Here is a 26680-nt window from a genome sequence, read left to right on the forward strand (position 1 = left end):
AAATGATGGAGGAGATATAAATTGTTATCAAATCTTTATTATTAAAATCATTAATTGTCATATATATATTAGTCATTTATGGTAATTCCGTAGGTTTGATTTAAGGAAAGAAAATAACATATCATATCATTATATCATATAGTTTGACCAACTTATGTATCTAACAACATATAAAAATCGAATGTGGACCTACTTATTTTTCAATTGAATGTAATTGACTACCTAATTGAGTGCCACCTATGCATTGGGGCCTATTTTAATTAATACAAAATTGAGGCTACATCTTTTCAAATGTTCCTCAATTAATATATAGGGGATTTGTAGAAGCCAAAGCCGGGGTTATAGGGTTAGTTGCTTAGATCCAGCGCTGGGCAAAAAACCCGGATCCGAAGAACCGAACCGAACCCGATCCGAAAAAATAGTATCGAACCCGAACCGAAATTGATTAAATATCCGAAAGAGTTCAAAATTTTGGTATCTAAAGATCCGAAACCGAACCCGATCCGAACCGAAATATTTCGGGTACCCGAAATAGATTTATATACCTAAATATATTACTTATTTCTAGATTTAATATATATTAAAAACATCCAAAATATATAAGATACTTTTAAGTTGTCAAAAGTAAATGTCTAAAATAGCTTAAATATATTCAAAACACCAAAATACTTGAAATATCTATTGATTTTCTACTCAAATATTTCAATCAAACCAATTTATATGTTAATTTTAGGTATTTTGACATATATTATGCAAATTTATATGTAATATATTATTTTGTTTTATATATTTTGAAAAATTTTAAGCATATAATGAATATTAAAATTTTAAAAATAATTTAAATGGGTTATCCGAACCCGAACCGAACCCGCAAAGATCCGAACCGAACCCGAACCAAAATTTAAAAATATCCGAATGGGACTAAAATCTTTAAACCCGAAAACCCGAAACCCAAAACCCGAATAGATCCGAACCGAACTCGAATGGGTACCCGAGCGCCCAGTCCTACTTATATCTTATAAATTGTTCTAGTGGTTATTGTTATATTAGCACTCAAGATATGTTCTTAGATTCCAACTAACAGTTCTAATATATATAACATATAATGGGTAACTAATATATATATATATATAATGTTTCATTTCAATATTACGGAAACAGGCCCGGCTCTGTGCATGAGAGCATATTTGCACAGGATCCATTACAATTTTAAAAAAATTTAATTCCAGATAAAGATTCAAAAAATGCTTCAATTTTTTCTTCAGCGCATAAACTAATTTACTATTGAGATGGGTCTGACCGGAAGCTGAGTGTAACCACCAAGGAAAACAATAAAAATACAAAAGAAGTTAGCAATTAAAACCTCATTTATACAATTTCTGCATATTTTAATATTTTTATTACAATTTCTTAGAATAATTATAAAAAAAAATTGAACAGAAAATTCTACTACGTAAAATTCACAGTATTTAGAATTTTATCTGCTCACAAATCTTGAAAATATTTTTACTTATATCATGTTAGAGATTCTTATAAATTTGTCTCCATTAATTTGTAGAAATCTTATTTTCTGAAAACTGGATCTCATATTTTCAGTGTAGAACTCTTTGGTCAATCACTAAACTGATAAAAACTTCCACAGCATACTTTATTTTATACATTTTTATTTTTAAAAGTAAAATTTCTTTGATACGTCTTACAAGCCAAATTAATTACCGGGTCTTGTGCAAAATCCAATGGGCCCAACAAAGTAATCAATATTGGTATATAAATCGGCCTTTTGAACAACACTGGGGTAGTGTAATCTAATGCGGCCGTGTTGTTCGAGACAATGGGCCTTATAGTCTATAATCAGTGTAGCCCAAAAGAGAATTCGAAGAAACGGATAGGTTCCAGTTTTTTTTTTTGTTTGCGTGGTTTAAGCAAACTTTAATAAGATTTCTTCTTCTTTTTTGCAGTGAGTAAGAATTGTGTTAGACATATAGAGTTTCTATTTGTTTCTTTGACATTTTATGTGTCTGAAACACACGTAAGAAAACTGACATTTTACGACCTTTTTGGTGATTTTCATTTACAAAACGGAAAAAAAAAATTAACATGTTAAGCTTAAAACAATAAGTAATGTTGGTGTGTTTTAGATTTTTTTACAAGTATGATATTTACAACTGAAATGAAGCAAATGAGCAATGAATTGTGTGCTAATCAGTACTAGAAGTCTAGGCTCAACATGGTTGATCTGGTGCCACTAATATAATAAAGCTGGTAGGTTTCCAAAAATGTTGATCAAAACTTGCCACTAATCAATTAAAGCTGGTAGGTTTCCAAAAATGTTGATCAAAATTTATGGTTTCTCTTGATAGAATCAAGGGGATAAGCTATCATATTTCTATAAGCAAAAATGATTGTAACGGGACGGAGCTAACACAAATTTACAGCATATTCTTGTTTTTTATACCAACAAATCCTAATCTCCAGACATACATTTGTATATAATAATGTTAACACGTAATAAATACTCATCGCAAAATCCAAACTCCCTTATGTACTCTATCCACCTCCAAAGCCTAAGTGTATACGTTTTTTTATTGAAAGAACATCTCAGATGGTTTATTCTATTTTAAAGTAGTGTTTACTCTGAAATAGAGTAACTATAAAACAAAGTAGCGTTTCTCTTTAACGGTTTACTCTTCTTAAATATTTTTATTTTATTTTATGACTAATACTTTTCATTTACAAAATTTACAAATTGATCTCTTATTTTTTTATTTTTCACAAATTTCTTATAAATTATATATTTATATCAAATATTTATTATCTTAAAAATTAAATTATATTAAAACATAATACATTTAACTTAAACATCACCATTAGTGTATTTTTCCTATAAATGACCAATTAACGAATTTCGAAACACAAAATGGACTTCTTTATCTTTGATTTTTCTAAATCGACCAAATGAACAGGAAGATCATATGCTAACATCCGAAATGCGGCCGTAACTTTTTGCTGAGACGATAATCCAACCCTGCCCGATGCATCTCTTTTTTGTATGAAGTAGTTGTCATAACTTTCAACGGTTTCGATTATACAAATGAATAGAGGATGCTACATACAATATCTCCTTTGAAACATAACATCATTGTACACTGGCATCTCCGAAAAATAATCGTTGAACAATCTATAACTTGGTGATCAAACAACATTGGTTATTAATACATTAAAAGAAGGAAATACTGATTTTTTGAAACAACTAAAGAAGACAAGACCACAACGAGAGCTAAAAGAAGAAAACAAATATGTATTTTGTGACTTGAATTCAGTGCAAGATCCAGAAGTTCGTACATATTTTCAAGAGGAACGAACATGAATTTTACAAAAAAATACGTGGTCAACAACATGAACAAGAAGCTACTCCTTCATCTACCTCATTTGGACAATACTTTAACAATTTTGGTAGATCTAGAGACAATTTACCAGAATATTAAATCTATCTATGATTTTAATTTTATGTTATGTTGATTATTTCTAATTTTAGTCTTTGTTTTCTTTGGCTAATTTTATAAAATTATTTTTAATTTTAATGCTTGTTACGTTTTCTTTGGCTAATAATAATAAGTTTCAACGTTTGTATATTGTGTTGAAGAGAATTATGTGATGTTTGCATAATTAAATTACATAAATAGTTACAAATAAAAAGATTAAAAAATAAAAGGACTAAAATATAAATAAAAAGGTTCACTCTATAATATAGTAAAAATAGAATTACTCCAAATATAGCGTAAGAAATAGAGTTACACTATTTTAGAGTGAGATATAGAGTGGAATTGGAAAATATTTTACTCCATAATAGAGTTTAGTGTAAAAAAGTAGAGTGAGATTGGAGATGCCTTGATACTATTTAAAGGGATACCTAAACCACTATTCCAACTGGCCAATTGGCGTTAATATACTCCCTCCGTTTTTTAATATAAGTCGTTTTAGATAAATTTTTATGTTCCAAATTATATGATGTTTTCAGTTTTTTATGTAGAATTTATTAACACTTTATGTTATATGACCAATGATAATATACATTCTATTTTATTATTGGTTGATTTGTGGTTAGGTAGATAATTAATGATGTTATTGTTTAGAAAATATAAAAAATTAATAATTTTTTAATCTATGTGCACAATTTTAAAATAACCTATATTGAAAAAAGGAAGGGAGGATAAAATTTCTCATATTTCATTTTAAATTAGTAGCTTAGCTGTGCAATTCTAATAAAAATGAATAAAATAGTCAATAATGATATTGAATAAGCTAATGATTAAGATCTTTAAAAAACTATTGTTTAGTCATTGTCACGGCTGAGTTGTCCACTTGTCCCCAAAAATTTAAGTTAGAATAATGAGTATCCACTTCCTATAAATTATTGATATGAGCATATACTAGTTTATATAAAAATTGTAGCGTTAAACAATTTCGTATTTGCATAGTACATAGCATATACGGATATACCAATTGGGTTACCAATCTTATAAAATAAATAGTTTGAACAAACCATTTGGTATAAAATTTGATGGTTATTCTCTGGTTGGAAGAATCTCTGATTTTAAATTCTACAGGTTCACTCACTCATGGTTGTCGTAGGGCAAGATAGCTATATAAGGGAAAAGAATTGTTAACATATGTTTTTAAGGCGGACACTATTAATTTACGTAGATTATTTGGAAGATAGTGTCAAGTTGTTTGTAACAATCAATCAATAAAGACAAAGTAGGAGAAAAGGAGACAAAAGATAAATGTTGGAAGTTGAACCCTACCTCTTGTTCACTTATCCCAGAAAGATGTGTTTTTGGCAATCGCGTAAATTTTGGAAGTGACATTTTTTCCCGTGCCATTTGATTCTCATCTTATTCTTTTTTAAATATATAACAAAAATAGATTTAACCATTTCAAAGACTATATATAATTTTTTTGCAAATGTTATGGGGAGACAAAGATCATCAAGAATCAACGATTTTCGTGTGTTGATCTTCACTTTGCACTTCGTACCGGAATTTCTAGTAACGGTGGATATAGCCGTTTACAATCCAAACGACTATTCTTTTCAAGGCTACGAATATTGCGAAAGTACGTAATACTAACTCCATGACCGCTTAACCATATTCTAAACTATTATCACGACTCATAACTCATGAGTAAGACATTTCTACACAGCCACAAGATAGTTCATGATGTATGGATCTCCTTGGAAGAACGTGTGACAAGATATGCCACAATAACTCCCACATTCATGCATTAATTCAGAAGACAAAAAGATGCATTTATACAACCTGTCCCAACTTAATCTTACGCCCACTCGAGCTTTTGCATATTAAAGCAATGATAAAACAAATTTATAATTTATATTTGAAAATAAAATTTAGTATATTATATATCTACACCATACTGTCTAGTGGTTTGTGATAATATTACGAACGTGGCATCGTTAAAGTTCAATCCGTGGACATACATGTTGTTGATAATATATTTACATTCACATAACATAATAGTTGCATCTAAGACAATACAACAATTTTTTTTGTGTTCCCTCATTCATCAATGCTAAAAGAGAGAGATTCTGATGAACACGGGTGCAGCTGACCTTTCCGTACATACGCAACGGGAGTGTGTGAACGATGGTAATCCTTGTGCACACGGGTTTTGTAAACATTTAGGTTTCTGTTATTGTTTGTTTCTGTTGATAAATGCATTTTAAACTTTATTAAACTAAATTATATTTTCTATACCAATATTACTAAACATAAACGTTAGAACTTTTTTTCGACATAGAACTTAGACGCACATATAAACATCTGGTTATATATCCAGCCTCATAATTAGATTTTGTGAATTTTAATTTAATTGTAAACGAAAAAAAAACAGCAAATTTTGTCTTTTTTCTTTAGGTGTTGTAGTCTTTTTTTTCTTAACAACTCTTTGGAATCAAACTATCCGATCTCTCCAATGATTTGGAGTCTCTTGAAAGGCGAAGCATGTGGATCTAGAATTTTACACTCTTCGATCTTCAGCATTTAACTACTATACTTGGTGTTTCAGAATATATACTTCCAGTTTTAAGTCGCTATTACTTCAAAGACCTTATTTTCCGTCTATTATATCTATTTAATTATTTGTCTCACCTTTTATAAAATACATTTTCTTTTCGCGAATACACTAACGATAAATTAACCAGGATACATTCGCGCTGTAACCTAATGGTTAATGGTTATACTTTCTGTATTAACGTTGTCACCATTTGAGTTTTTAAAATATGGTGAAGACACTATGACAACACGCATAATTATTTTAATAATGGTGACACAATGATAATATCTACTGTTAATATTAACCCAAGAGAAATGTATAACATTAGTAGAATATATGTTATTATTGATTGAAAATAAAAATATGAGACTTTGAAGAAAGTTTATTGTATATCACAATAAAAGAAACAAAATATGGAGAATATTGTTAAAATATCAAGAATTTTATTCATCTGTATATGATCACGGCTTTCTTTAAAGAAAAATGAATTAAATCTATGGATCCAGCCAAATTAACTTTTTATCAATTATTTCCCCCAGTATGGACCGGAATTTAATAAAAATGTTAAAGTAGCTTTCAACCGTCTATCAAGGACCATGTCGCCTGATAGAGAGCATCTCAATCGTTGATGTCTGCTAATTTAATACCAACCCACCAATCAAATTCAGAAAAGCTGTACTTATCGTTCTTTATTGATTAAATATCATATACCGACGGCAACAATAATGGTCCCACATGCCGGTAATTAAAATATCAATATCATATCGCCTTATGTGTTTTTTTTTTCCTTATTTAAGACTAGAATCTCTTCAAGTCCAGAACAGAAGATAAAGAAAGAAAGAACAGAGAGAAAGAAAGTGAGAAGACTCTCTAGTTGATCCCGAAGGTTTCAAAAAAGATAATCATGGACGCTTTTGATGCGATTCCTAACCATGTGGTCATCGACATTTTGAACAAAGTCGCTGACGTCAAAACGCTGATACGATGTCGTTCCGTCTCGAAACGATTCAACTCGCTCGCTGCTCAGTCAGACTCGCTCCTTCTCCAGCTCGATCAGATCTTCGCCGCCGTCGAGTCGGAGCCGGAGGTTAATTCTCCGGTGGCTAACTTCTTCCGTTCGATCTTCAAATCCATCCTCCCGATCTTCTCCAGATCCGCTAAACCGGCCGAGACTCCGAAATCTCCGGCTCAGATTCTCGCCGGATTTAACCGGATCCGGAACCTGGACGTGGAGCTATACGGCGGCGACGCCAATCTCGAGAAAGGCGCCGCCGTTAAGTGGAAAGCGGAGTTCGGAGAAACTCTCAAGAGCTCCGTCATCGTCGCTTTCCGATCAGCGACGGTCAACGCATCGGCAACAGAATCTCCGGTCAACGCTGTGGAGACCGATTCGGAGTTCGTCTGCGGTTTAAAGACGCGCGTGGTGTGGACGATCAACGCGCTGATGGCCGCCTCGACGCGCCACCACCTGATGAGAGACTTGGTGAAGGAGCACAAGGAGATGGAGAGGTTAACCGTGCGCGACAGAGACGAGGAAGGTACGGTGGTGATGAGCGCGGCGGGGATGAAAGAGTACAGAGAGGCGGAGGCGCGTGTGGACGAGAAAGGCTTAGGACTAGAGCGCGTGAGGGATCGCACGGAGGTGCCCAACGTGAGGATGAGCATGAGACACGCGCCGATGCTGAAACTGAAGAGCGGGATCTGTCTCGAGGCCGCGACGCTCGTGGTCGTAAGGCCGAGTGGCGTGACTTCCGATGATAACGATGCTGAGCTGGCGACGGAGGCGTTCGCCGCCGATTGTATGTACGGAGAAGCCGTTACGGCGTTGCTTAAGCGTAGGAGAAATGTGTTAGAGATGAATTCCTTCTAGAATTAATAGAAAGGCCCAATGGGCTTTCGTTTGCTTTGGCCTTTTTATGTATAGTGTATACCGACAGCACCGTACGAAGCCATCTGTACTTGATGGCGTACGACTTTGGTCAAACTCGAATTATTACATTAATAGAATATGATTACCACATTAAATGCGTTGTTTCGGTAGAGTACAAACAAATAGTTGTATTTAATTATGTAAGATTCCCTTTTTGTCTGAAGAATCACGAGGTTTATGATGGTGTGCGTATTATATGGAATTAAACCAAGCAATTAACAATTAAGCAAATTGCAATGAGAGTCGAGATTGAATTCTATTGGATCCCAGTTAAGCTCATTAAGGCCCGTTAAAATCGTTCCTAGAGAAAAGCAATAATCTAATCGATGCTGATCTCTTTCAAGGTTAAGTTTATGAGCTGTACTTCGATTTTTCAATATCCTTATCGAATTTTCGTGAACAACAAAGTATATATATATAAAGAATTGAATAGATATCATAACCAACACATAGTTTAATATACTAATCAGCTTTTGTAGCCATTGGGTGGTATTATCACTATCATGATCAAACAGATTGTTATTTGATTAGGTCACTCATATAATTCTTAACATTATAATTAAACCATAAATTAATCTCCTGTTATAAATAAAAGGTGGTCCTATAGATGATATCAGAATAAATTTCACATATAAAAGTTTGATTAGAGAGTGAATCAACCATAGCCTATAGGTATGAATGATGCTTCAATCCAAAACTTTGATTGCAAGTTAAAAGTGTTAGGCAATACAATTTTCATATTTATCAGGCTTCCTTTTGCCACATTTGTCATGGATTTTGTCGCAATTAAGCTTTGTCGCAATTAAGCTTATGTTTACGACATACTTATACAATTTATCTATACTTAAAAGTATGTTTGATTGTGATTTGAGAAAGAAAACTAAAAGATTTAAATTTGTTAAAAGGGGTAAGATGTGAAATGCCTAACTTTTTTCGAATGGGGCTGTTAGTGCCGTGCCAATGGCGCCTACCCACATGCTTTCTCAATGTTGTCGCTCTCAAGAGCACAATTAAATCAAACACTATCTTTATCTTTACATAAGTTTTTTTTGTTTGGAAATTAGTTTCAAAACAATATATGTTCCTTTACACAATTTATGTATGAAGGAAGTGTTGCTTAACTATTAAATAAAGCTTTATTTCTAGTGCTAATGGCCTACCTCTATGTGTGATGCAACTTAACATGATAACACATACCTAACTTTTCATTTCATCTTCAGTCTATTTGATTGCTGTGTCATGATAGTTATTGTTTATGTGATTGTTGGTCCAAATGCATATTTATCATTCCAACAAATATGTACTGATAAAGGGATCAACGCAAAAAGCGCATCATTGGTAAAATGTAAGTGAACTACAGAACTAGAGTGAAAGTGGGGAACCGGCATGCCTATTTACCCATTTCATGTAAATTATAGTAGTAACAATTGAGTTTCATAATTACTAGTAAGACAAAAAGTGTATTATTATTATTATACATGTTCTCAAATGTGTATTATTGTCTAATGATCTATAAAAACTCGCAACAATTCATCAAGTTTCACACAATAGTTCTCCTACCAAACGTCCAAAATATCCATGCTATATATGTTTTAGTTGGGCTATGAAATGATGATTTTTTTTTTGAAACACACTTATATTAAATACTTTAACCGAAGTTAGGTGCAGCCATAATGGCAAATTCAACATTCAGACTCTGTTTTGCTAAATTGTCGGCAACTGTATTTCTCTCACGTGAGATCCAGTTGAAAGAAATAACATCAAAAGATGTAGCCAGAGACCTTAAGTCTGCTAAAATACCATATAAACCAGCGAGGAAAGATCCAGATTTGAGAGCTTTAACAAGGATTGCTGAGTCAGACTCACACTTGATCTTCGGCAGTCCCAACTCTTTACACTTCAATATTGCCTCCCGGAGGGCGAGGCCTTCAGCAGCTAGCGGTGATGCCACATTTCGAGCAGGAATAGAATAAGAGGAGGTTCTATCATTTATCGCAATTGTCCATCCTAGCCCTGCACTCTGTTGTGTTTCACTCCATGTTGCATCTGACTTGACAAGGCAGACTCCGGGCGTGGACGCAGACTGACTGTAGATCGCCGGCTTTGAAGTCTGGGTGGTACATCCTTGACTGTGACCCCACTCTCGAGCTGATGCAATGGCTTTAAAAATCACTTCCTCCACTTTGATGATCCTGTTGTTGAATACGAGTTGGTTTCTTGCTACCCACAGTTGCCATGCGATCCATGGAGCCAAACAGCCCAACACCACTCCCGTGGGAGGTAAAGATTTCCTCGAGCAGAGGCTTGTCCATAGGTTTTTTAGCTCCAAATCTAAAGATCCACTGATCTCAATAGCAGGGAACACAGGGGCAGAGTTCCATACCTGTTGAGCAAACCCACATTGAAGGAACAGATGATCTATAGATTCAGGTAAATTACACCTTTTACATTTTCCATCTACTTGTATATGTCTAGCCAGCAGAGCCTCTCCCACTGGAAGAGCTTCATGGAACGTTTTCCACAAAAAGAGTTTTATCTTCGGCATGGTCTGAAGTTTCCAGACATTCTTTCGCCAATCAAAGTTCTGGTTAAGCGTTGTATCACGTGGCAGGAGAGCTGCTGCATACCCCGTCTTTGTAGTGAAGTTTCCAGATTCAGTGTTCAACCAGATTAGCTTGTCTGGGGCTCCCGTTAAACTCGGTTTTATTGCTAGGATCCTCTGTTCTTCAAATGGGAGTACTTGCCTAATTTTCTCCACGTCCCATTCTATTTTTCCTGGTAAAAATAGGTCTGAGACAGTCAGGTTTAGCAGGTTCTCAGGTGCAGGTCCCATAGGTCTGATTTGTTGTTTGCAGTCCAGCCATGCCTTTTCCCAGATGTTGATACTCTGTCCGTTGCCTACTTCCCACCCCGCGTTACTGAGGATGATGTCTCGACCCACCAATAACCCTCTCCAACCATGTGAAATGGCGCTTTTTGCTGAGCAAGTTAAGAAACTTTCTGTAGGACAATACTTTCCCATAAGTGTTCTTCCTAATAGACCGTCCGGGTTGTTGATGATACGCCAGCTGAGCTTTGCTAGGTAAGCTTCATTGAAGCTCTGAATATCTCTGAACTCGAGCCCACCTTGATCTTTTGGGCGAATCATTTTAGACCAAGCCACCCATGACATCTTCTTGTTGCCCTCACGATCGTCCCACCAAAAACGTGTCAAAGCGGTCTGTATTCTCTGGCATAGGGAGTCTGGTAGTTGGAAACAAGTCATCGCATGGGAAGGAACAGGGGAGAGTACACTCTTGAGCATCGTCATTTTCCCTGCCGGAGAGAGGAATCGATTTGACCAGCTTCTTGCCTTCTGCTTAATCCTATCAACAATGGAGGAGAAAAGATCTCGTTTCTTCCTACCAAATAATTCCGGTAAGCCGAGGTACTTCCCGGTTCCCCCTTCATTCTGAATCAGTAAGACTGCCTTTGTTGTCTCCTTCAACGCCGTAGGGGTCTTGTGGGAAAAAGTTATGGACGATTTAGCGACGTTTATGGATTGGCCAGAAGCTGTTTCATATCGGTTCAGAATGCGTCTGAGAGTTTCGCTGTTTTTCTTATCTGCTCTAAGGAAAAACATTGTGTCATCGGCGAAGAGGAGGTGATTTAGTCGGGGACACCCCCGAGCTACCCGAACCCCTTTAAGAGATCCTTCCTCTTGTGCTTTGTTACATAGACCCGAGAGGACCTCACTACACATAATGAATATGTATGGTGAGAGAGGATCTCCTTGACGGATACCTCTACTCGGTGTGACTCTTCCTCTAGGCGAGCCGTTAATGAGGAAGGAGTATGTAACTGTGGAGACACATTGCATGATCCAGTTGGTGACTTTTTGGTGAAAACCCAGTCGGAGCAAGACTAACCGAATGAATTGCCATTCCAATCTATCATATGCTTTGCTCATATCGGTTTTGACGGCCATGGAGCATCGCTTTTGGGCATCTGATGTTTTGAGATAATGGAGGACTTCATGGGTGATGAGGACGTTATCTGAGATTGCTCTTCCCGGCACGAACGCAGATTGTGTTTCCGAGATAATTTCCGACAGGAGGGGCTGGATCCTCTTTGTCAAGACCTTCGAAATGATCTTGTAATACACATTGCATAAGGCGATAGGCCGAAACTCCGCTACTGTTTTTGGGCAGTCTGTCTTCGGGATGAGGCAGACATGTGTATCATTTATTCGGTCAGGGAGCTTGTCGGAAATGAAGAACTCCTGAATCTCCTTAACAATCTCGCCTCTAATGTTTTTCCAGTTTGTGTGATAGAAACCCGCTGAAAAACCATCGGGACCCGGGGCTTTATCCGCATGTATTGAGAACAGAGCCTCCTTAATCTCGATCGCAGTGGGGATTTGGGTCAGTCGCTCGTTTGTTTCCCCTGAAATCATAGGCGATAACGCATAGTTGACCGTCTCTTCTCGGTTTCCCTCCACTGATTCAAATAGTTTCTGGAAATAGCTCATAACGACCTGGCCGATTTGCTCTTCTTTGAAAACTGGTGTGCCTTCCGAATCTTCTAGAACTGTGATGGCATTTCTCCTCTTACGGTTCTTGGAGAATGCATGGAAATAGCCAGAGTTTTTATCACCAAGGCTCAGCCAGAGGACTCGACTTCTCTGTCGCCAATACTCTTCTTCTGATTCATAGGCCGTGTTTAACTCATTTGTCACTGTGTTGACCGTTTCATCTCCTTTAGACGTCGAACTGTCCGGGGATTCCCTAACCCCTGACAGTTCCAGCTCGTAATTTTTAAGGACCGGGAGTGGAGTGGATTCGAAAATCCATCCTCTTCCTGGCAGCAGCTGGGATCATGTTGCATATAGGGCGGTTTTCTGAACTTATAGATGAGCCATGTTCTCCGCCATGAGACGGTCCAGCCTTTGTTCTCGCAGTTGTAGCATTCTCAGCTCTTTTAGTTGTCTTCTTGCGAACTGGAGAAGGCTTGGCGTGAGGAACTCTCCTCCTTTTTGGTACTGGAGCCATTGGTGGGATTTGTTTCTTTTGGTTCTTCCCTGCTCCCGGTGGGCGTCCTGGTTTTCGTTTCACAATATTGGGGGCATTAACTGGTACATTCTCAGTTGGAGAGTGAGAAGGTCCCAGTCTCATCGTTACTGGAATGCGCTCGTTTATCAGTGGGTCCTGAAGAAAGTCTTCTTCGCCTTGGAGAATCAGAAGGGGCTCGGTTGGAGGTCCAAGGCGGAGTGAGGCCGAGATCTTATCTTGAGGTGAAGAGCCTGAGCCTTCTATTCCTTTACCAGATTTGGAGCTTTGTAGTTGTCCCTTACTTCCAAGTCTTTGGGAGGCTGGGATTCGCTCAGGAGAGAGGGTGGTTTGTTCCCTTTACATTGAGTCGATAGTTGGAGCTAAGGAGGCTCTGACCATTTGGATAGCCGTCTCTTCCATCTCGCCTTGTTCCTCAGCTTGTCTCATTCTTTCTTTTCGAGCTTCACTTTCTGTTGGATCAGTAGTTTTGGTATATTGGATCATGACGTTTCGCAGTTCCCCCATTGCTTCTTGGAAAGCTTCTTGTGGGATTGGGGTTTGGAGATACAGAGGAGGATTCCCCCCTACAGTATTCTCATGAGTGGATTTTGAAGCAGTAGACGCCGTGATTCGTGTCTCGACAGGTTTCTTGGGGATTTCGCGGTAGTAGCTTCTACCCGGAGGACTTGGAAGGTTTCGGTGTTTTGCATGATCTCGGGGAGGGCGGGCCGATCGCTCAAAGTCCTGTCTGGAGTACTCTCTAGCATGGTGGGATCGCCGCTGGTTGCTGCGTTCATTCCAGCTTATGGTTTGAGACTTGTATGGCCTACGGTATGAGTTGTCTTTTGGTTCCCTATAAGCTCTTCTGTCACGAATGTTATCCTTTGGTGAGGCAGAGAATTCGAAGACTTCATTGGTGGGCGCTTGACCATTTAGGCCTCTGTTTTTCTTAGTTGAGGTAACAGTCCTATGCCTCGTGGATGCTTCTTCATGAACTGAGCTAGCACTCATTCTAGTAGGCTCCTCTATCTGTTGTGCTTTTTGAGCTTTTGCCTCTGCTCTGGCCACAAGGCATTCTTTGAGCTCATGGTCTAGTCTAAGACATTTGGTGCAATGCTTATCCAGTCGTTCATAGATCAATGTAGTGACCACTTCGTCTCCATTTGGGTATTCTACCACCGATGATGTTATCAGCGGGAGGAGGCCGTTAATGTGCACACGCATTCTTGCTGACAGAGCTGAAATGTCAGCTTTTTCATAGATTCCTATATCCTCTCCAATGCATTTGATTGTAGCTTCAGTCCAGAGATGTACCGGGAGGCCTTGGACCTTGATCCAGAATGGTATTAGAGACGGGAATGAGGGGGAGACTGTAGGTTCCCAACGCTGGAGAATGATCATCCATCTTGCGTAATGGTACGGTCGTTGCTCTAAGACTGATAAAAGATCCGCCTCGAGTTCGAACTGGAACTGGAAGAGCCCATTGCCTAGGTCTGAGCCTACTGGTTTGAATTCCGTTTTCCAGTGTTCAGTGAAGAAAGGTATCACCGACCATACCTTTTGTACTGATTTATTTGTTACCCGGCCGATGAGAGTTAGTGAGTGTTTGCGGATTAGATCTGCGTTGTCTGGGATTGGCGTTTTGACTCGAGCTGTACGGAGGGGCTGATGGGGTTCCATATCGATGCCCTTTCCTTTTTCTGCCGATGATAATCTTCTGTGAGCCATCTTCGGTTACAGAGGACACAAATCTTCAGTTGGTAACTTGTTCTAGAAGGTACTATCAAAGAGTCTGATAAACCGTTTAAAGGATTCCCTTTAAATTATGGAACTTGCTCTGTTTTGTATGGGAAGACGAGAGAGTGTAAATCTTGGTGAACTTTAAAACGCTGGAGTTCGAAACTAGCGAATGATAGGAACCAGGAGACCCCGGTGTATCCTCAGGCCATCACTGAAAGATTTGTTATCAACACTTTCTCTCCAAACTCTGTTGTTTGGGATTAGAGAGCTTCAGATCAGTCATCTTCGTCGTGGAGGAAGATTCCGGCGACGGCGGCAGTCCCTCCGACCCGGGTCGGGGGAAGAACCCGGCGTGTTAAAGGCAGAAGCAAGATATTGTTTATTGGATAAAGCTCAGAAAGGTAGGAATTTGAACTTCGAAGATCAGTTTGCAGGAGCTTTTTGCCGAAAGAGAAAAAGTTGTCAGGGAAAGGTACCACGCAACAGGTAACGGACCAGTGGTTACAGGTTTTTCTCGACAATAGTGTCTGGGAGCAACCTCTCTCTAACCTCTCTCTATACCATAGTCGGATTGGGAGCAGCCCTTTGGTTTGGTACTTTTGGCTATGAAATGATGATTAGAGGAAGAGTTTAATGAAAAATGCTGGAACCATACTGAAATTAAAGCCGGAACCAGAGCTGCACCTCTTTCAGTTATAGTAAATAAGGATAAAAAAATTGTGAGAGAAGCATGGCAATAAATCAAAATATTGTGTTTGAAGCTGAAGTTTAATTTGTTACTTACCATTAGCACTGTGATTATTTGAACTATGAAATTGCAGAATATTAGAGAAATAAAACTCTTTGAAGAGAACCACAGTTTTAAAAAACTTTTCCAAATATTTGTATCTGCAATAATATTTTTCTAATTTTGAAACACTTATATCAAATCATTCATTTTCCATGTCCAAATACTTTTATCATTACACTATTTCAATTCTTTATCACATCATTCTCACTTCACATCATTCTCATATCACATCATTCACATCCCTAAAAAGAGTTTGCACTTCTGAAATTCACATTCATTTGGTGTTTTAGTTTGGTGATCTAGCTGGATGGTAGTTTAAACTAATGGCAAATGAGAATCGATGAGTGTGTGGTTGAAGATAACAACAACAAAGGGAAATGTGACCACACAGCTTGTGAGTACCATTGGATTAAGAAGCAAGCCTCGTGCCTAACAATCTTTTCCTTTATTTCCTCTATACCATTGTCTTTCTTTTTCTTATTCATATAATAATATTATGATTATTATATATTGAGATTGCAAAAGTAAAGCCCACGAAAGTTTTCCAACTTTAATATATTGGAGCATTCGACTATAACCCATCATCACCCTTGTCACATTCACATGTTATTCTCTTCTTTTTTTTGTGTGAATAAACTAGATGAAAAATGAATATATTTGTACACACACATAAAATGTTTATATAAACGAACTAGAATAAAAAAACCTTTGGAATTTGATTGTGGATCGACTTATCGATAAACATAGGAACTATGACCAATGCATTCTGTCTTTGTAATCAAGCTTATTAAGGTAAACTCTAGACTGGTACATTGGTTCTATAGTGACCAAATATTGATGTCCCATTTGCTCACTATAAAAACACAAACCCATCAGGTATGATATTGGGATAAAACAGTGAAATGATGAACAAATATGTATGAATATTAAGAAGAAGCGGGGACGACCATTGAATGTTGAAAGTAAATGATTCAGTCAAGAAGCTTCTTGTTTAAGTTGGAATAAAGTGGTAATAAACCAATTTCACTCATTTGACCCCAACACATCTTCTTATTCTTCTGCTTCTTCATATTTATCCACCAATTTTACAAAAGACAGTTGGTATCACACCACCGAAATTTTTTTTCACTTTTACCTTTTTGTTGTGAAAAGAGTTTCAACAAAAAGAAAGTTTTTTCACACACAAAAGCAAAAAGCATGTAAAAGCTGTCGCAAGAATTTCAATGCCTAAAAAGAAAGAAGAGTTTTATAAAAACCAAACATAAAAAGCTGAACACTTCCATTGAGAGACGATCCAAAAAAAAACAAACACCAAGAAAACAAAAAAAAAACAGAATAAAAATTAAAAAAGACAATGATCAAGGGAAGAGAAGGAAACAGAGGATCTTCTTCTACTTCTGGTTACTCTGCAGATTTGTTGGTTTGTTTCCCTTCAAGAACCCACTTAGCTTTTACACCTAAACCCATTTGCAGCCCATCTCGCCCTTCCATCTCCACCAACCGTCGTCCACACCACCGCCGCCAGCTCAGCAAACTCTCAAACGGCGCCGGAGGAGGGCATGCGAGTCCTGCTTTGTGGGCTAAACAAGCAAGTGGTAAGAACATGGGTAACGACGAGATAGCTGAGCCCACTTCTCCTAAAGTCACGTGCGCCGGTCAGATCAAAGTCCGGCCGAGAAAATGCGGCGGGAGAGGAAAGAACTGGCGGTCTGTGATGGAGGAGATAGAGAGGATACATAGGAACAAGTCGCAGAGCAAGTTTCTTGGGTTGAAGAAAGACGTGATGGGGTTTTTAACTTGTTTAAGGAACGTCAAGTTTGATTTTAGATGTTTTGGTGATTTCAGACATGCTGATGTCATCACCAGCGACGACGAGGAAGAAGATGATGAAGAAGATCAAGAACTAGAACAAGAAGAGGAGAATACAAAGACTGTGTTCTCCAAATGGTTTATGGTTTTACAAGAGGAAGAGAGCACTAACGAAGGAGACAAGAACGACAAGAAATGCGTCGTTGATGAAAACGCAGACGCGGAACCGGCGGTTCCGCCGCCGAACGCGCTTTTGTTGATGAGGTGTAGGTCGGCTCCAGCGAAGAGTTGGTTAGAAGAGAGAATGCAAGTGAAAACTGAGGAAGAAGAAGAGGCAGAGGATCAAGAGATGAGTGTGAAGAAGAAGAATAAGAAGGATTTGAGATCACTGATGGAGGAAGAGAATATGGAACTAGTGTTGATGAGATACGATACTGATTATTACAGACTCTCTTCAGACATAGCTAAGGAGACTTGGGTTGTCGGAGGAGTTCAAGATCCTCTGTCTCGGAGTCGAAGCTGGAAAAGCTAATTTTTACCAGATCTATTTCTCACTTATTAATCATCTTATCAAAGATATGATTAAGATTTTTTTATACTATTTTTTTGATTATCTGTTTATTAATTTTGGTACTTGTTTTCACTTTTTTTTCTCTTGGTTTCTTGAGTTTATAGTGTTACTCTGTTACGTATCCCAAAAGGTTTGTTTTTACTTTGTTTCAGTGTGTTTTTATCACGACGTTTGTAACGTAACGTAAATATGTACATGGTCTTTTTAATTTACATAACTATGCTTAATGGATCAATTTTTATGTGTTTAAACGATTGACGAGTTTGATGAATGAACCATATTATACGTAATCATATATTCATATGATTCAGATGACAACATACGTTTTTATTTACACCGTCCATTTACAGTGGACAATAACTCTAATTTTATGCTTGTAAAACATAGTAAACTTAAACAGATAATAATTCACGGTTTCGGGATGGAGATATATAACCAGATTGAACGTCACATACGCTGAACATAGCGATCAATATAACACACATGTTAGCTCTCTTGCTATTGATAATAACATTTTCCGAATAAGAGTTTTAAGCAAAAAAAAAGAAACATTTTCCGAATAAGACATCAGCCAATAATGAGTGAGTTTCCTCGATTTTATGGAGAAGCGCATAACAAGAAACAATATGACAAGTTTTCAACCTTAAATATATGGAAACCTAGACGAATTCTTTTATACAAAATATGTTATTGGATAAGTAATCTATAAACTTATTTGATAATAAATTTTACTAGTAGAGAAAATAACTCCCATAATAGGAAATCCATGCAGGACGCTAGTGAACTTATTTGACTATATGGCTTGTCTAATTTCCGTTCACTTACCACACATGGTTGGCTTTAAAAAACTTTAGCTAGATCACACATAGGTTATCGAAGCAAGGTCATTGATATGAAATATGCCGTTTCAATTCTATATATAACCAGAACCTTCAAATGATCAAAATTATCATAATGAGTTTGTAGAGAAGAGAAATTATAAAAACTTTCCTCTTATGTGATAGGTTTTAGTATATCCGTTGGATACAAAACTTTTATGGTAAACACATGCACACACAAAAATCCCTAAAATAAGAAAATGATCAGATAATAGTGAGACCTAATTTAGCAATACAAGGCAAACAAACAAACAAACAAACAAACACAACCAAATCGTCTAAAAAATCTCTTCAGAATTATACAATTCACAGCTTACTCAAAAACCCAAATCTCACGTCTCAATTCACTACAACTAAATCCGAGCCGACTCCTTTAAACCGGACACCTTCACTGGTCTGTTTCCTAAACCGGACATTTGCATCAGCCAAGACTCTTCTAGTCTCCTCGTCCTCAGGTGTCTCCATCATCAACAATTCGTAATCTTGAATCGCGTGTTGCCATTTCTCTAACTAAAAGTATACCAAATAAACATTAATTACATTCAAAACATTTTTTTAAAATAATACCAATATCGGTTCGGATCGGTTTATTTACATTCAAAACATTTTTTTAAAATAATACCAATATCGGTTCGGATCGGTTTATTTACATTCAAAACATTTTTTTAAAATAATACCAATATCGGTTCGGATCGGTTTATGCCGGTTTTTAAATATGAGCTTTTAATTACCTTCGCATAAGAATCCGCCTTGCGCCGCCTCGCCTTCCGGTACGATGGCTGAAGATTGAGAGCCAGTGTGCTATCTTCAATGGCTTTCTCGAACAGACCAAGCTTGAATCTTGAGGCCGCTCTGTTACAGAGCAAGAGAGCATTGCAAGGCTCTTTCTCGAGTCCTTCCGTGTAAACCACGCAAGCCGCTTCGAATTTTGACGCGTTGAATAGTAAATTCCCGGTGAGTCTCGCCGCAGCAACAGCCCTCGCTTTTCTAGCCACTGCGTTTACTTCTACGTTGCTCGGATCCAGTCGAGCAGCTTGCCTTGATGCGGTTACTGCATCTTCAAATCTGTCCATAAAAGAAAACAATTCAAGAGGCCCCTCACGTTTAAGAAGTAAAGAAACGTACGTGGCCTTTGTTTGCAACAAGCATTTTGTAACTGTCTAATGTATATCATCCCTTATATATTAATCAAAAAACATTTCGACATTATTTCGTAGTCACGTGTCACCATGAGAATGAAATTCAGAATTCTTAAAAAAATGGGTTGTTCATCTTAACTTTATATTTTCTATTAAACTAATAATTAAATTGATAAATATTATACAAAAGAATATTCTCACACTTTCCTTAAATAAAAGTTACGGAATTGCCTAATATGATTAACGTATATATGACAATTAATGATTATGAATAATAAATATTTGATAACTATTTTTGTATTTTAGCTATTTTTTGTTTAATTTTATATTATTAAAATATATTAAACAACCACATTAACATATAATAAAAAATTAATTTTTTTCGTTTATGTTATATTTTGAAATTTTAAAATGACTCTAAATTACTAAAAACGTTAAATGACTCACACTAAAATGTTCTGACCAATGGTTTAACTTTTTTTGGTAATAACAAGATACAAATGATCATAAATCGTATGAATATGAAGTTTCATTTACTAGACATTCATATTATATATTAATATAATTTAAATTAAACTATATTACATAGAAAAATACTTAAATATGATAATTTCTAAATTTGTATTGAAAAAGTATTGAAACCTTAATATTTTAATTTTAAAATTTGCATTCAAAAATTCGCACATTATAAATTTTGTGTTTATCATATGAGTATGAATTCTGAGTAATAAATATTTATATTAAAATATACTATATATATATGTCCATGTCATTGAAATTTAGTTAAATACCATATAAAATAAATAAAATGATTGTTTTAATTTATTTACCAAAAAATATCGTAAATACGTAAATAAATACGCAATTGTGCGGATATTAAGCTAGTTATATAATATAAATTTAACCAGTGCGTTGTTTTAACCAGTGCGTTGTTATGCTTCTGGTCCTTAAATTTTTTAGGTATAGTAAAAACTTAAATTTTTATAATATTTTTATTACTTATAAAGCTATTGATATATAAAACATATTCTTAAATAAAAATAATAGAAATTTTAATATAAAATCATTATAAGACATAATTTAACCAATATTAAACTAATTTTCAGAATAAATATGTTAAAATAATATATAATTAAATAAATATTCACTAAAGTAAAAGATAATATAGTTTGAAGTAATTCTTTTCTATAAAACACCACTTACCATAAAATACAAACGAATATATTAATGAACTCATATATATACATATGATTTTTTAAAAATATGATTTTTATCAGTATTTTTATACTCTGAACCGATCTAATTTAAATTGGAGAAAATTATTAAAATGAAAGAAAGGGCAAGGCCTCTGGTGGGTTAGTAGTACTACTGACCTTCCTGCTGCAATGTAGACCTGAGCTCCGACCATTAAGATGTAGGAAGTAATGGAAAGACCAAAATTTTTTATGAAACAATCAATATCAAAGCGTTTTGTTCCTTTCTGGTACACATCATAAGCTTCTTCTTGTCGCTGAAGATGCAATAATGCCTCAGTCTGGAGTGCATAGACCTTGAGGTATTGAATTACGAGTTAAATTAGGCTAATACAGCTTTTGGCTCATTGGTATATAAAACATGTGATATGATATGAGCAAGAAAGAAAGCTAACCCGAGGAGAAGAATCTGCTCCATATGATATAACAAAACAAGTCTCCTTCAACACAACATTCCATTCCTTTGATCTCCTAGCTTCGTCGCATCTCCTTAAGCATTTTATAACATCTTCAACTTGTTCTATATGTTTTGTCTCTGTGTATTTTCCAGCTTGGTTATAGTGACACAAAGCTTTTTCAACCTCACCCAATCTAGTTAAAAAAAAATTAGGGTATAATAAGATAAAAAATCGTAACTACACGGACCAAGTAAGAAATAAAGCAAAAAGAACAGAGTGGAGAAAGACTCTACCTGAGTCGGAGGGAAGCAAGTCTCTGATGAGCTCTCTCATAACTAGGGTTCAGCCTTAAAGCTTCTTCGCATGCATCAGAAGCTTCTAAAAGACGACCAAGACTGATCAAAGCTGCAGATTTGTTAGACCAATACGTCGGCGTTTTAGGGTCAGCTAAGATGGCTCTCTCGTAAAACACAAGAGCTTCTCCGAACCTTCCACGACAATACTCTTCGTTCCCCATTCTCTTCAGTGTCTCCGGATCATGTCTGTAATTTACAGTTTTGCCCTCCCACCGACTCCTTGTCTGTGCCACGTCAGGAGATTTAACGGCGGGCTGTGGTTTCACGATGATGTTTCCCATCACGCCGTTAGGTGAAAACCTCTTACTCTCTATTCTCGGTGAAGCCGAGGACAACGATTTTCTGGCGGATTCTGATGATTTTCTTGCTGAATCTGAAGATTTTCTTGCGTTACTTTCGTCAGGTTTGGTCTTCAGTGGATCTGGTCTCTTTGTCTGAGCCAAAGAATCGGTTGATTTTCTTGGAATGATTTTAGGGTTAGTAATGGTGGTTGACTTGGGAGGCAAGTAATCTTTTGCTTTGTGATCTTTCTCCGGTAAAGAGGGTTTCCGGCGGCGAGGGCTCCAACTCTGGAAAATACAGCCAAGGAGACTCTCACAACCCAATCTCTGATCCGTAGAGATTTTCTTAGCTTTAGTCATTTTAAGAAAATATTGAAATCTTTGAAGAAGGTAAAGAACTGTGAAGAGAGTTCGATGAAACAGAGGAGTAAGTTGAAGATGAAAGCTGTTTAATGTATTTATATAAGTCTAGCACGAGAGTTGCTATTGAGTTCTTTACAAGAAACCAACTTTATTTTTTTGTTTGTCTGCCTTTTGCTCTAACACAAAAAATCTTGCTTTTGTTTTCTAAAATCCAAAAATTAGATTTTAATTTGATTTTATGGGGTCGATTCTTTAAGACATTCGTTTCTGAAATAGTGATAGAAACACTGTATTATACTGACCCCATTGTTGATTGTTTATTGTCTTAATGGATAAAGACGAAAAATGCAATAGATTGTTCAAATGTATTTGGAGCCAAGTAAAACATTAAAATAGCTTTTGTTATCATTATTTTGTCGACATTTTGGCTAATGATTAATACAATGAAAATTAAACCCTTTAGTTGGACAAAATGGGTAAATGCAATAACAAGTGATTTATACTAAAGTCAACAATTCTGTTATTGGTTGCCAAATAATTTTACAGTTTTGTGGTTTTATATTCAATTTATATTAATCTATTTCATATTTGATCGTTTCAAAATAGATATTAAGATTTATAGTTTTGTGATTGTTCTGTTTCAGTTTTCAAAAGTTGTACATGTCTTCTTATTTTCTTACTTATAATAACTATATTTGTTATAATTTTTAAGTCGCATCTATATATTATCATTTTTATCTAACTTATGGTAATGGAATTAGCATGTATTACACTAACCAAAAAATGAAAAAGTAAAGAACCAAAGGGTCAAATGTTTAATAGTGCTTTATAAAAGTAATTAGTGGAATAATTAAGTTTATCCTCTTAAACGCCAAAGCTTTCACAATAATATAGTGGGTTGATACCCACAATAATTATTCGATAACAACCACCAAACTGTTTGCTTCGTTTTTTCTTTCTACTATTATTTTTAATCTCAAGTTTTTGTTTGTTTTAATAACAACCAAATCCACTCAAAGGGATTGGTGAATGAAATTTGCTGAAAATCCGCTTAAGCAATTAAATATTATAAATGGGAGCATCTTTTCAAAACAGCGACTTGTGTTAAAATATATTATAAACTAAACATTAAGTGTTTCAAAAAAAAAAAAAAAACTAAAACATTATTATTTAGGACTGCTAAATTAACATATACTCCCTCTTTTCCCAAAAGTAAGATTTTCTAAAGTGTTCACGCTTATTAAGAATTCAATAAATGTTTATAATTTTTTTTACTTTATTATACGTTTTCCAATAACTTTTCACCAATGAAATTTAATCAATTCAAATATTTTCATTTAATGTTTCTTAAAAATATAAAAAAGTACTTTAAACATATAAAAAATTTATTTTTGTGGAACAAATAAAAAATCTAAAACATCTTAGTTTTAGGAACGGAGGTAGTATTTGTGTTCGTGTGGAAGATAGAGTATACACTGTCGTTGTGTACGTTCGTGTGAGTCGGTGCCGGCTTTGTCGGGGACCTTCTGTCGCATTAGGCAGCTTTCTTTGTTTATTGTATGTTTAATTTGGCTTTGACCACTCTTTCTTCATTTTTGTCCTTCCACCAACACGTAAAACTCAACCTTTTTGTTATAGATTTGACTAACATCTCACACTTAAGAGAAGGTAGATAAAAGAACTTGAGGCTCCGTCTATATACTTATAAATAGATCCGATTTAAATATATCATGAATCATTGATAGATGTTTTTTTTTTTTTTTGATGACCGTGGGGTTCCCAGGCGGTAAGCCCAGACTAATCTCCACGAGACCTTCCATCCGGGCACGCACGGTTATAGGCGGGAAGGTGGCCAAGGCGACTCGAACCCAGGGCGGGCACTCCAGCCGAAGTTCCAATACCACTAGGCCAAGAGCTCTTGGTTAGATGAAGATATAGTGTCAGCAAATTTGTATGTTGAGCGTATTAATTTCTGTTTAATTTGCTCTTTTAGTAAATGCTCCGTATATGAAATTTAGCCGTGTTGGTTTTTAAAAGAAACAATGCATGGAATGAATGTGCTTTTGCTTGCCGACAACTTTAAAAACTCGTGCTACATAAGAAGATTTCTACTTAAAAACGAAGAAGAATAAAGCTACGAACAAAGTTATAATAAACCCAAAACAAGCCACGTAAATAGTTTTTCTCTCTTTTTCAAAACATTTCAGCATAAATACCAAAAAGTAGTCAAAAACTGACGATTGATAACTTATAGAAATTGAAATAATCATTCTACTTTGAAGATATCTTTCCTTTAAGAACAAGCATACTATTCATCAGTATGTGGCGGTATATAGACCTTACGACTAGTCTAAATTTCGATTTAATTAAAAAATTCTGTAAAAAAAAAAAGAACATGCCCTATTATAATTCATGGTCACAAATAACGAAAAGCTGGACAAATTTTATAGCACTACAGACGAATACTTTCTGACCCTCACGGCCTCACCCAAGTATATTGTAGACCGAGTCATATAAATTTTGTAGTATGCACTAAAGACGAAAACAAAAAGATCGATGGGTAAAATATACCCAAAGGAAAAGATATGCGCAAATCTATATATACAGTAAGGAAAGTCTTTTGATAAACCTGTACTGTACTCAAAGTGCATAAATTCTTTTATATGCAACCCCGTGATCATTACAGATATGATAAGATATACATATATGGTTTCTTATTCCGATTATAATTTATCATAGTTTCTAAGAAAGGCATGATGAAACAAAAGAAAATAAGTGATTTGATGATTGCGGTTATGTATTGTACATGTTCAATCAATTTATATTTCCTTGCATAATTCATTTGTGCATGGATGATAAAAAGTTTACGGATAATAGTAGTAACTTTTTTTTTGTAATGTTAGTTACAAAAAACATAATTAATAGTAACTTATTTGACGCATTGGTATGGCAAGTAATTTAATTTCACTTATAGAAGTTTTACACATGCAGAAAAAATTGCTAGTATTCAATTATTTTTCGGCGGAATTTAGTTTCAGGTTAAAGAAAAATGCCTGGTTGGTAACAAAATTGTCTGTAGTTTTATTTTACCAATTAAAACAATGGGGTTTGTTCGTATCATGGAACTGTACCGACACCGTAAATACCAAATCATAGTCAAATAATGTAAAAGATGGCAAACAATATGATTGAATCTATGGCGTCTGGACCTAGTGAACGGAATAAAATAACGACGCTGCCTTTGGGTTAAAGATTAAAAATGCGGAAAGGCGATAATTTCTTATAAATATCCGAAATACTTGAATTTGATATTAGTTCGTACTCATACATGCATCGGAGAAGCAAATTTAAAACGACGTGAATATCTATACAATATTCATTTTATATCAGATTGTATCGTGATGAAAGGTTTCAAAATTAAAAACCTCAAATATTGAGTAAAATATTCATAATTTATCAGCTGTCGTCATGTTGGTCAATTGGCTTTTTATTACTTAAGTTTATACAAAAAAAATGTTAAGAACTGATTTGCTAAGTATTTGATAGTAAAATAAAATATTACTCCCTCCGTTTCATTTTAATTGCCGTTCTAGGTTTATGCACACAGATTAATAAAACATATGATTTTGTATATTTTCAAAAGAAAACACAATTACCTATACATCTAACCATATTTCAACCAATAAAAAAATAAAGTAGAAAATTTTAATAATAAATTTTGCATTTCAAACAATAAAACGACGCTTATTTTGAAACGAAATTTTTTTCCTAGAACGACAATTATATCAAAACGGAGGGAGTATTGACTACTGACTCGTGTGAAAAATGTATTAGAATGACAAAGGCACATGATCCAAAGGCACATTGGGACTACAACATATGCTTGCCTTAGAAGGAAAAAGGGAACAAAAGAAGACTTACTCTTTTTGGTTATTCTTCAGGATTTTAGCTCCAATCCCAAGTCTCTACCAAACACGGACCGTTGCTTACTCATTAAAACTCTTTCAGTCGTTGGAACTTGAAATAGAAGACTTGTTTCAAACACCAGCAAGTGGTAGATTAGGCCCATG

General features: G+C 35.7%; 4 protein-coding genes across 4 annotated transcripts; 2 read left to right on the forward strand and 2 right to left on the reverse strand.

The window, feature by feature from the left end:
- The first annotated feature begins 6855 nt into the window (after nucleotides 1-6855).
- LOC106296544 (F-box protein At1g78100-like) lies at nucleotides 6856-8159 on the forward strand. The gene has a single exon (XM_013732693.1). It carries the CDS (start codon nucleotides 6977-6979, stop codon nucleotides 7940-7942), a length of 966 nt encoding a protein of 321 aa, XP_013588147.1. The 5' UTR covers nucleotides 6856-6976; the 3' UTR covers nucleotides 7943-8159.
- Nucleotides 8160-9650: 1491 nt separating this feature from the next.
- On the reverse strand, nucleotides 9651-13155 carry LOC106298177. Its single transcript, XM_013734255.1, has 2 exons — nucleotides 12807-13155; nucleotides 9651-12685 (listed from the first exon to the last, which is right to left on the reverse strand). The coding sequence occupies exons 1-2, from the start codon at nucleotides 13153-13155 to the stop codon at nucleotides 9651-9653; spliced, it is 3384 nt and encodes a 1127-aa protein (XP_013589709.1).
- Nucleotides 13156-16796: 3641 nt separating this feature from the next.
- Nucleotides 16797-17967, forward strand: LOC106298526. The gene has a single exon (XM_013734662.1). It carries the CDS (start codon nucleotides 16917-16919, stop codon nucleotides 17901-17903), a length of 987 nt encoding a protein of 328 aa, XP_013590116.1. The 5' UTR covers nucleotides 16797-16916; the 3' UTR covers nucleotides 17904-17967.
- Nucleotides 17968-18918: 951 nt separating this feature from the next.
- Nucleotides 18919-22662, reverse strand: LOC106298621 (inactive TPR repeat-containing thioredoxin TTL3). Its single transcript, XM_013734760.1, has 5 exons — nucleotides 21904-22662; nucleotides 21608-21803; nucleotides 21333-21508; nucleotides 19552-19885; nucleotides 18919-19330 (listed from the first exon to the last, which is right to left on the reverse strand). Exons 1-5 carry the CDS (start codon nucleotides 22605-22607, stop codon nucleotides 19160-19162), a joined length of 1581 nt encoding a protein of 526 aa, XP_013590214.1. The 5' UTR covers nucleotides 22608-22662; the 3' UTR covers nucleotides 18919-19159.
- Nucleotides 22663-26680: the final 4018 nt, after the last annotated feature.

This window comes from Brassica oleracea, chromosome C6, assembly GCF_000695525.1.
Source record: "Brassica oleracea var. oleracea cultivar TO1000 chromosome C6, BOL, whole genome shotgun sequence".
Classification (NCBI taxonomy): domain Eukaryota; kingdom Viridiplantae; phylum Streptophyta; class Magnoliopsida; order Brassicales; family Brassicaceae; genus Brassica; species Brassica oleracea.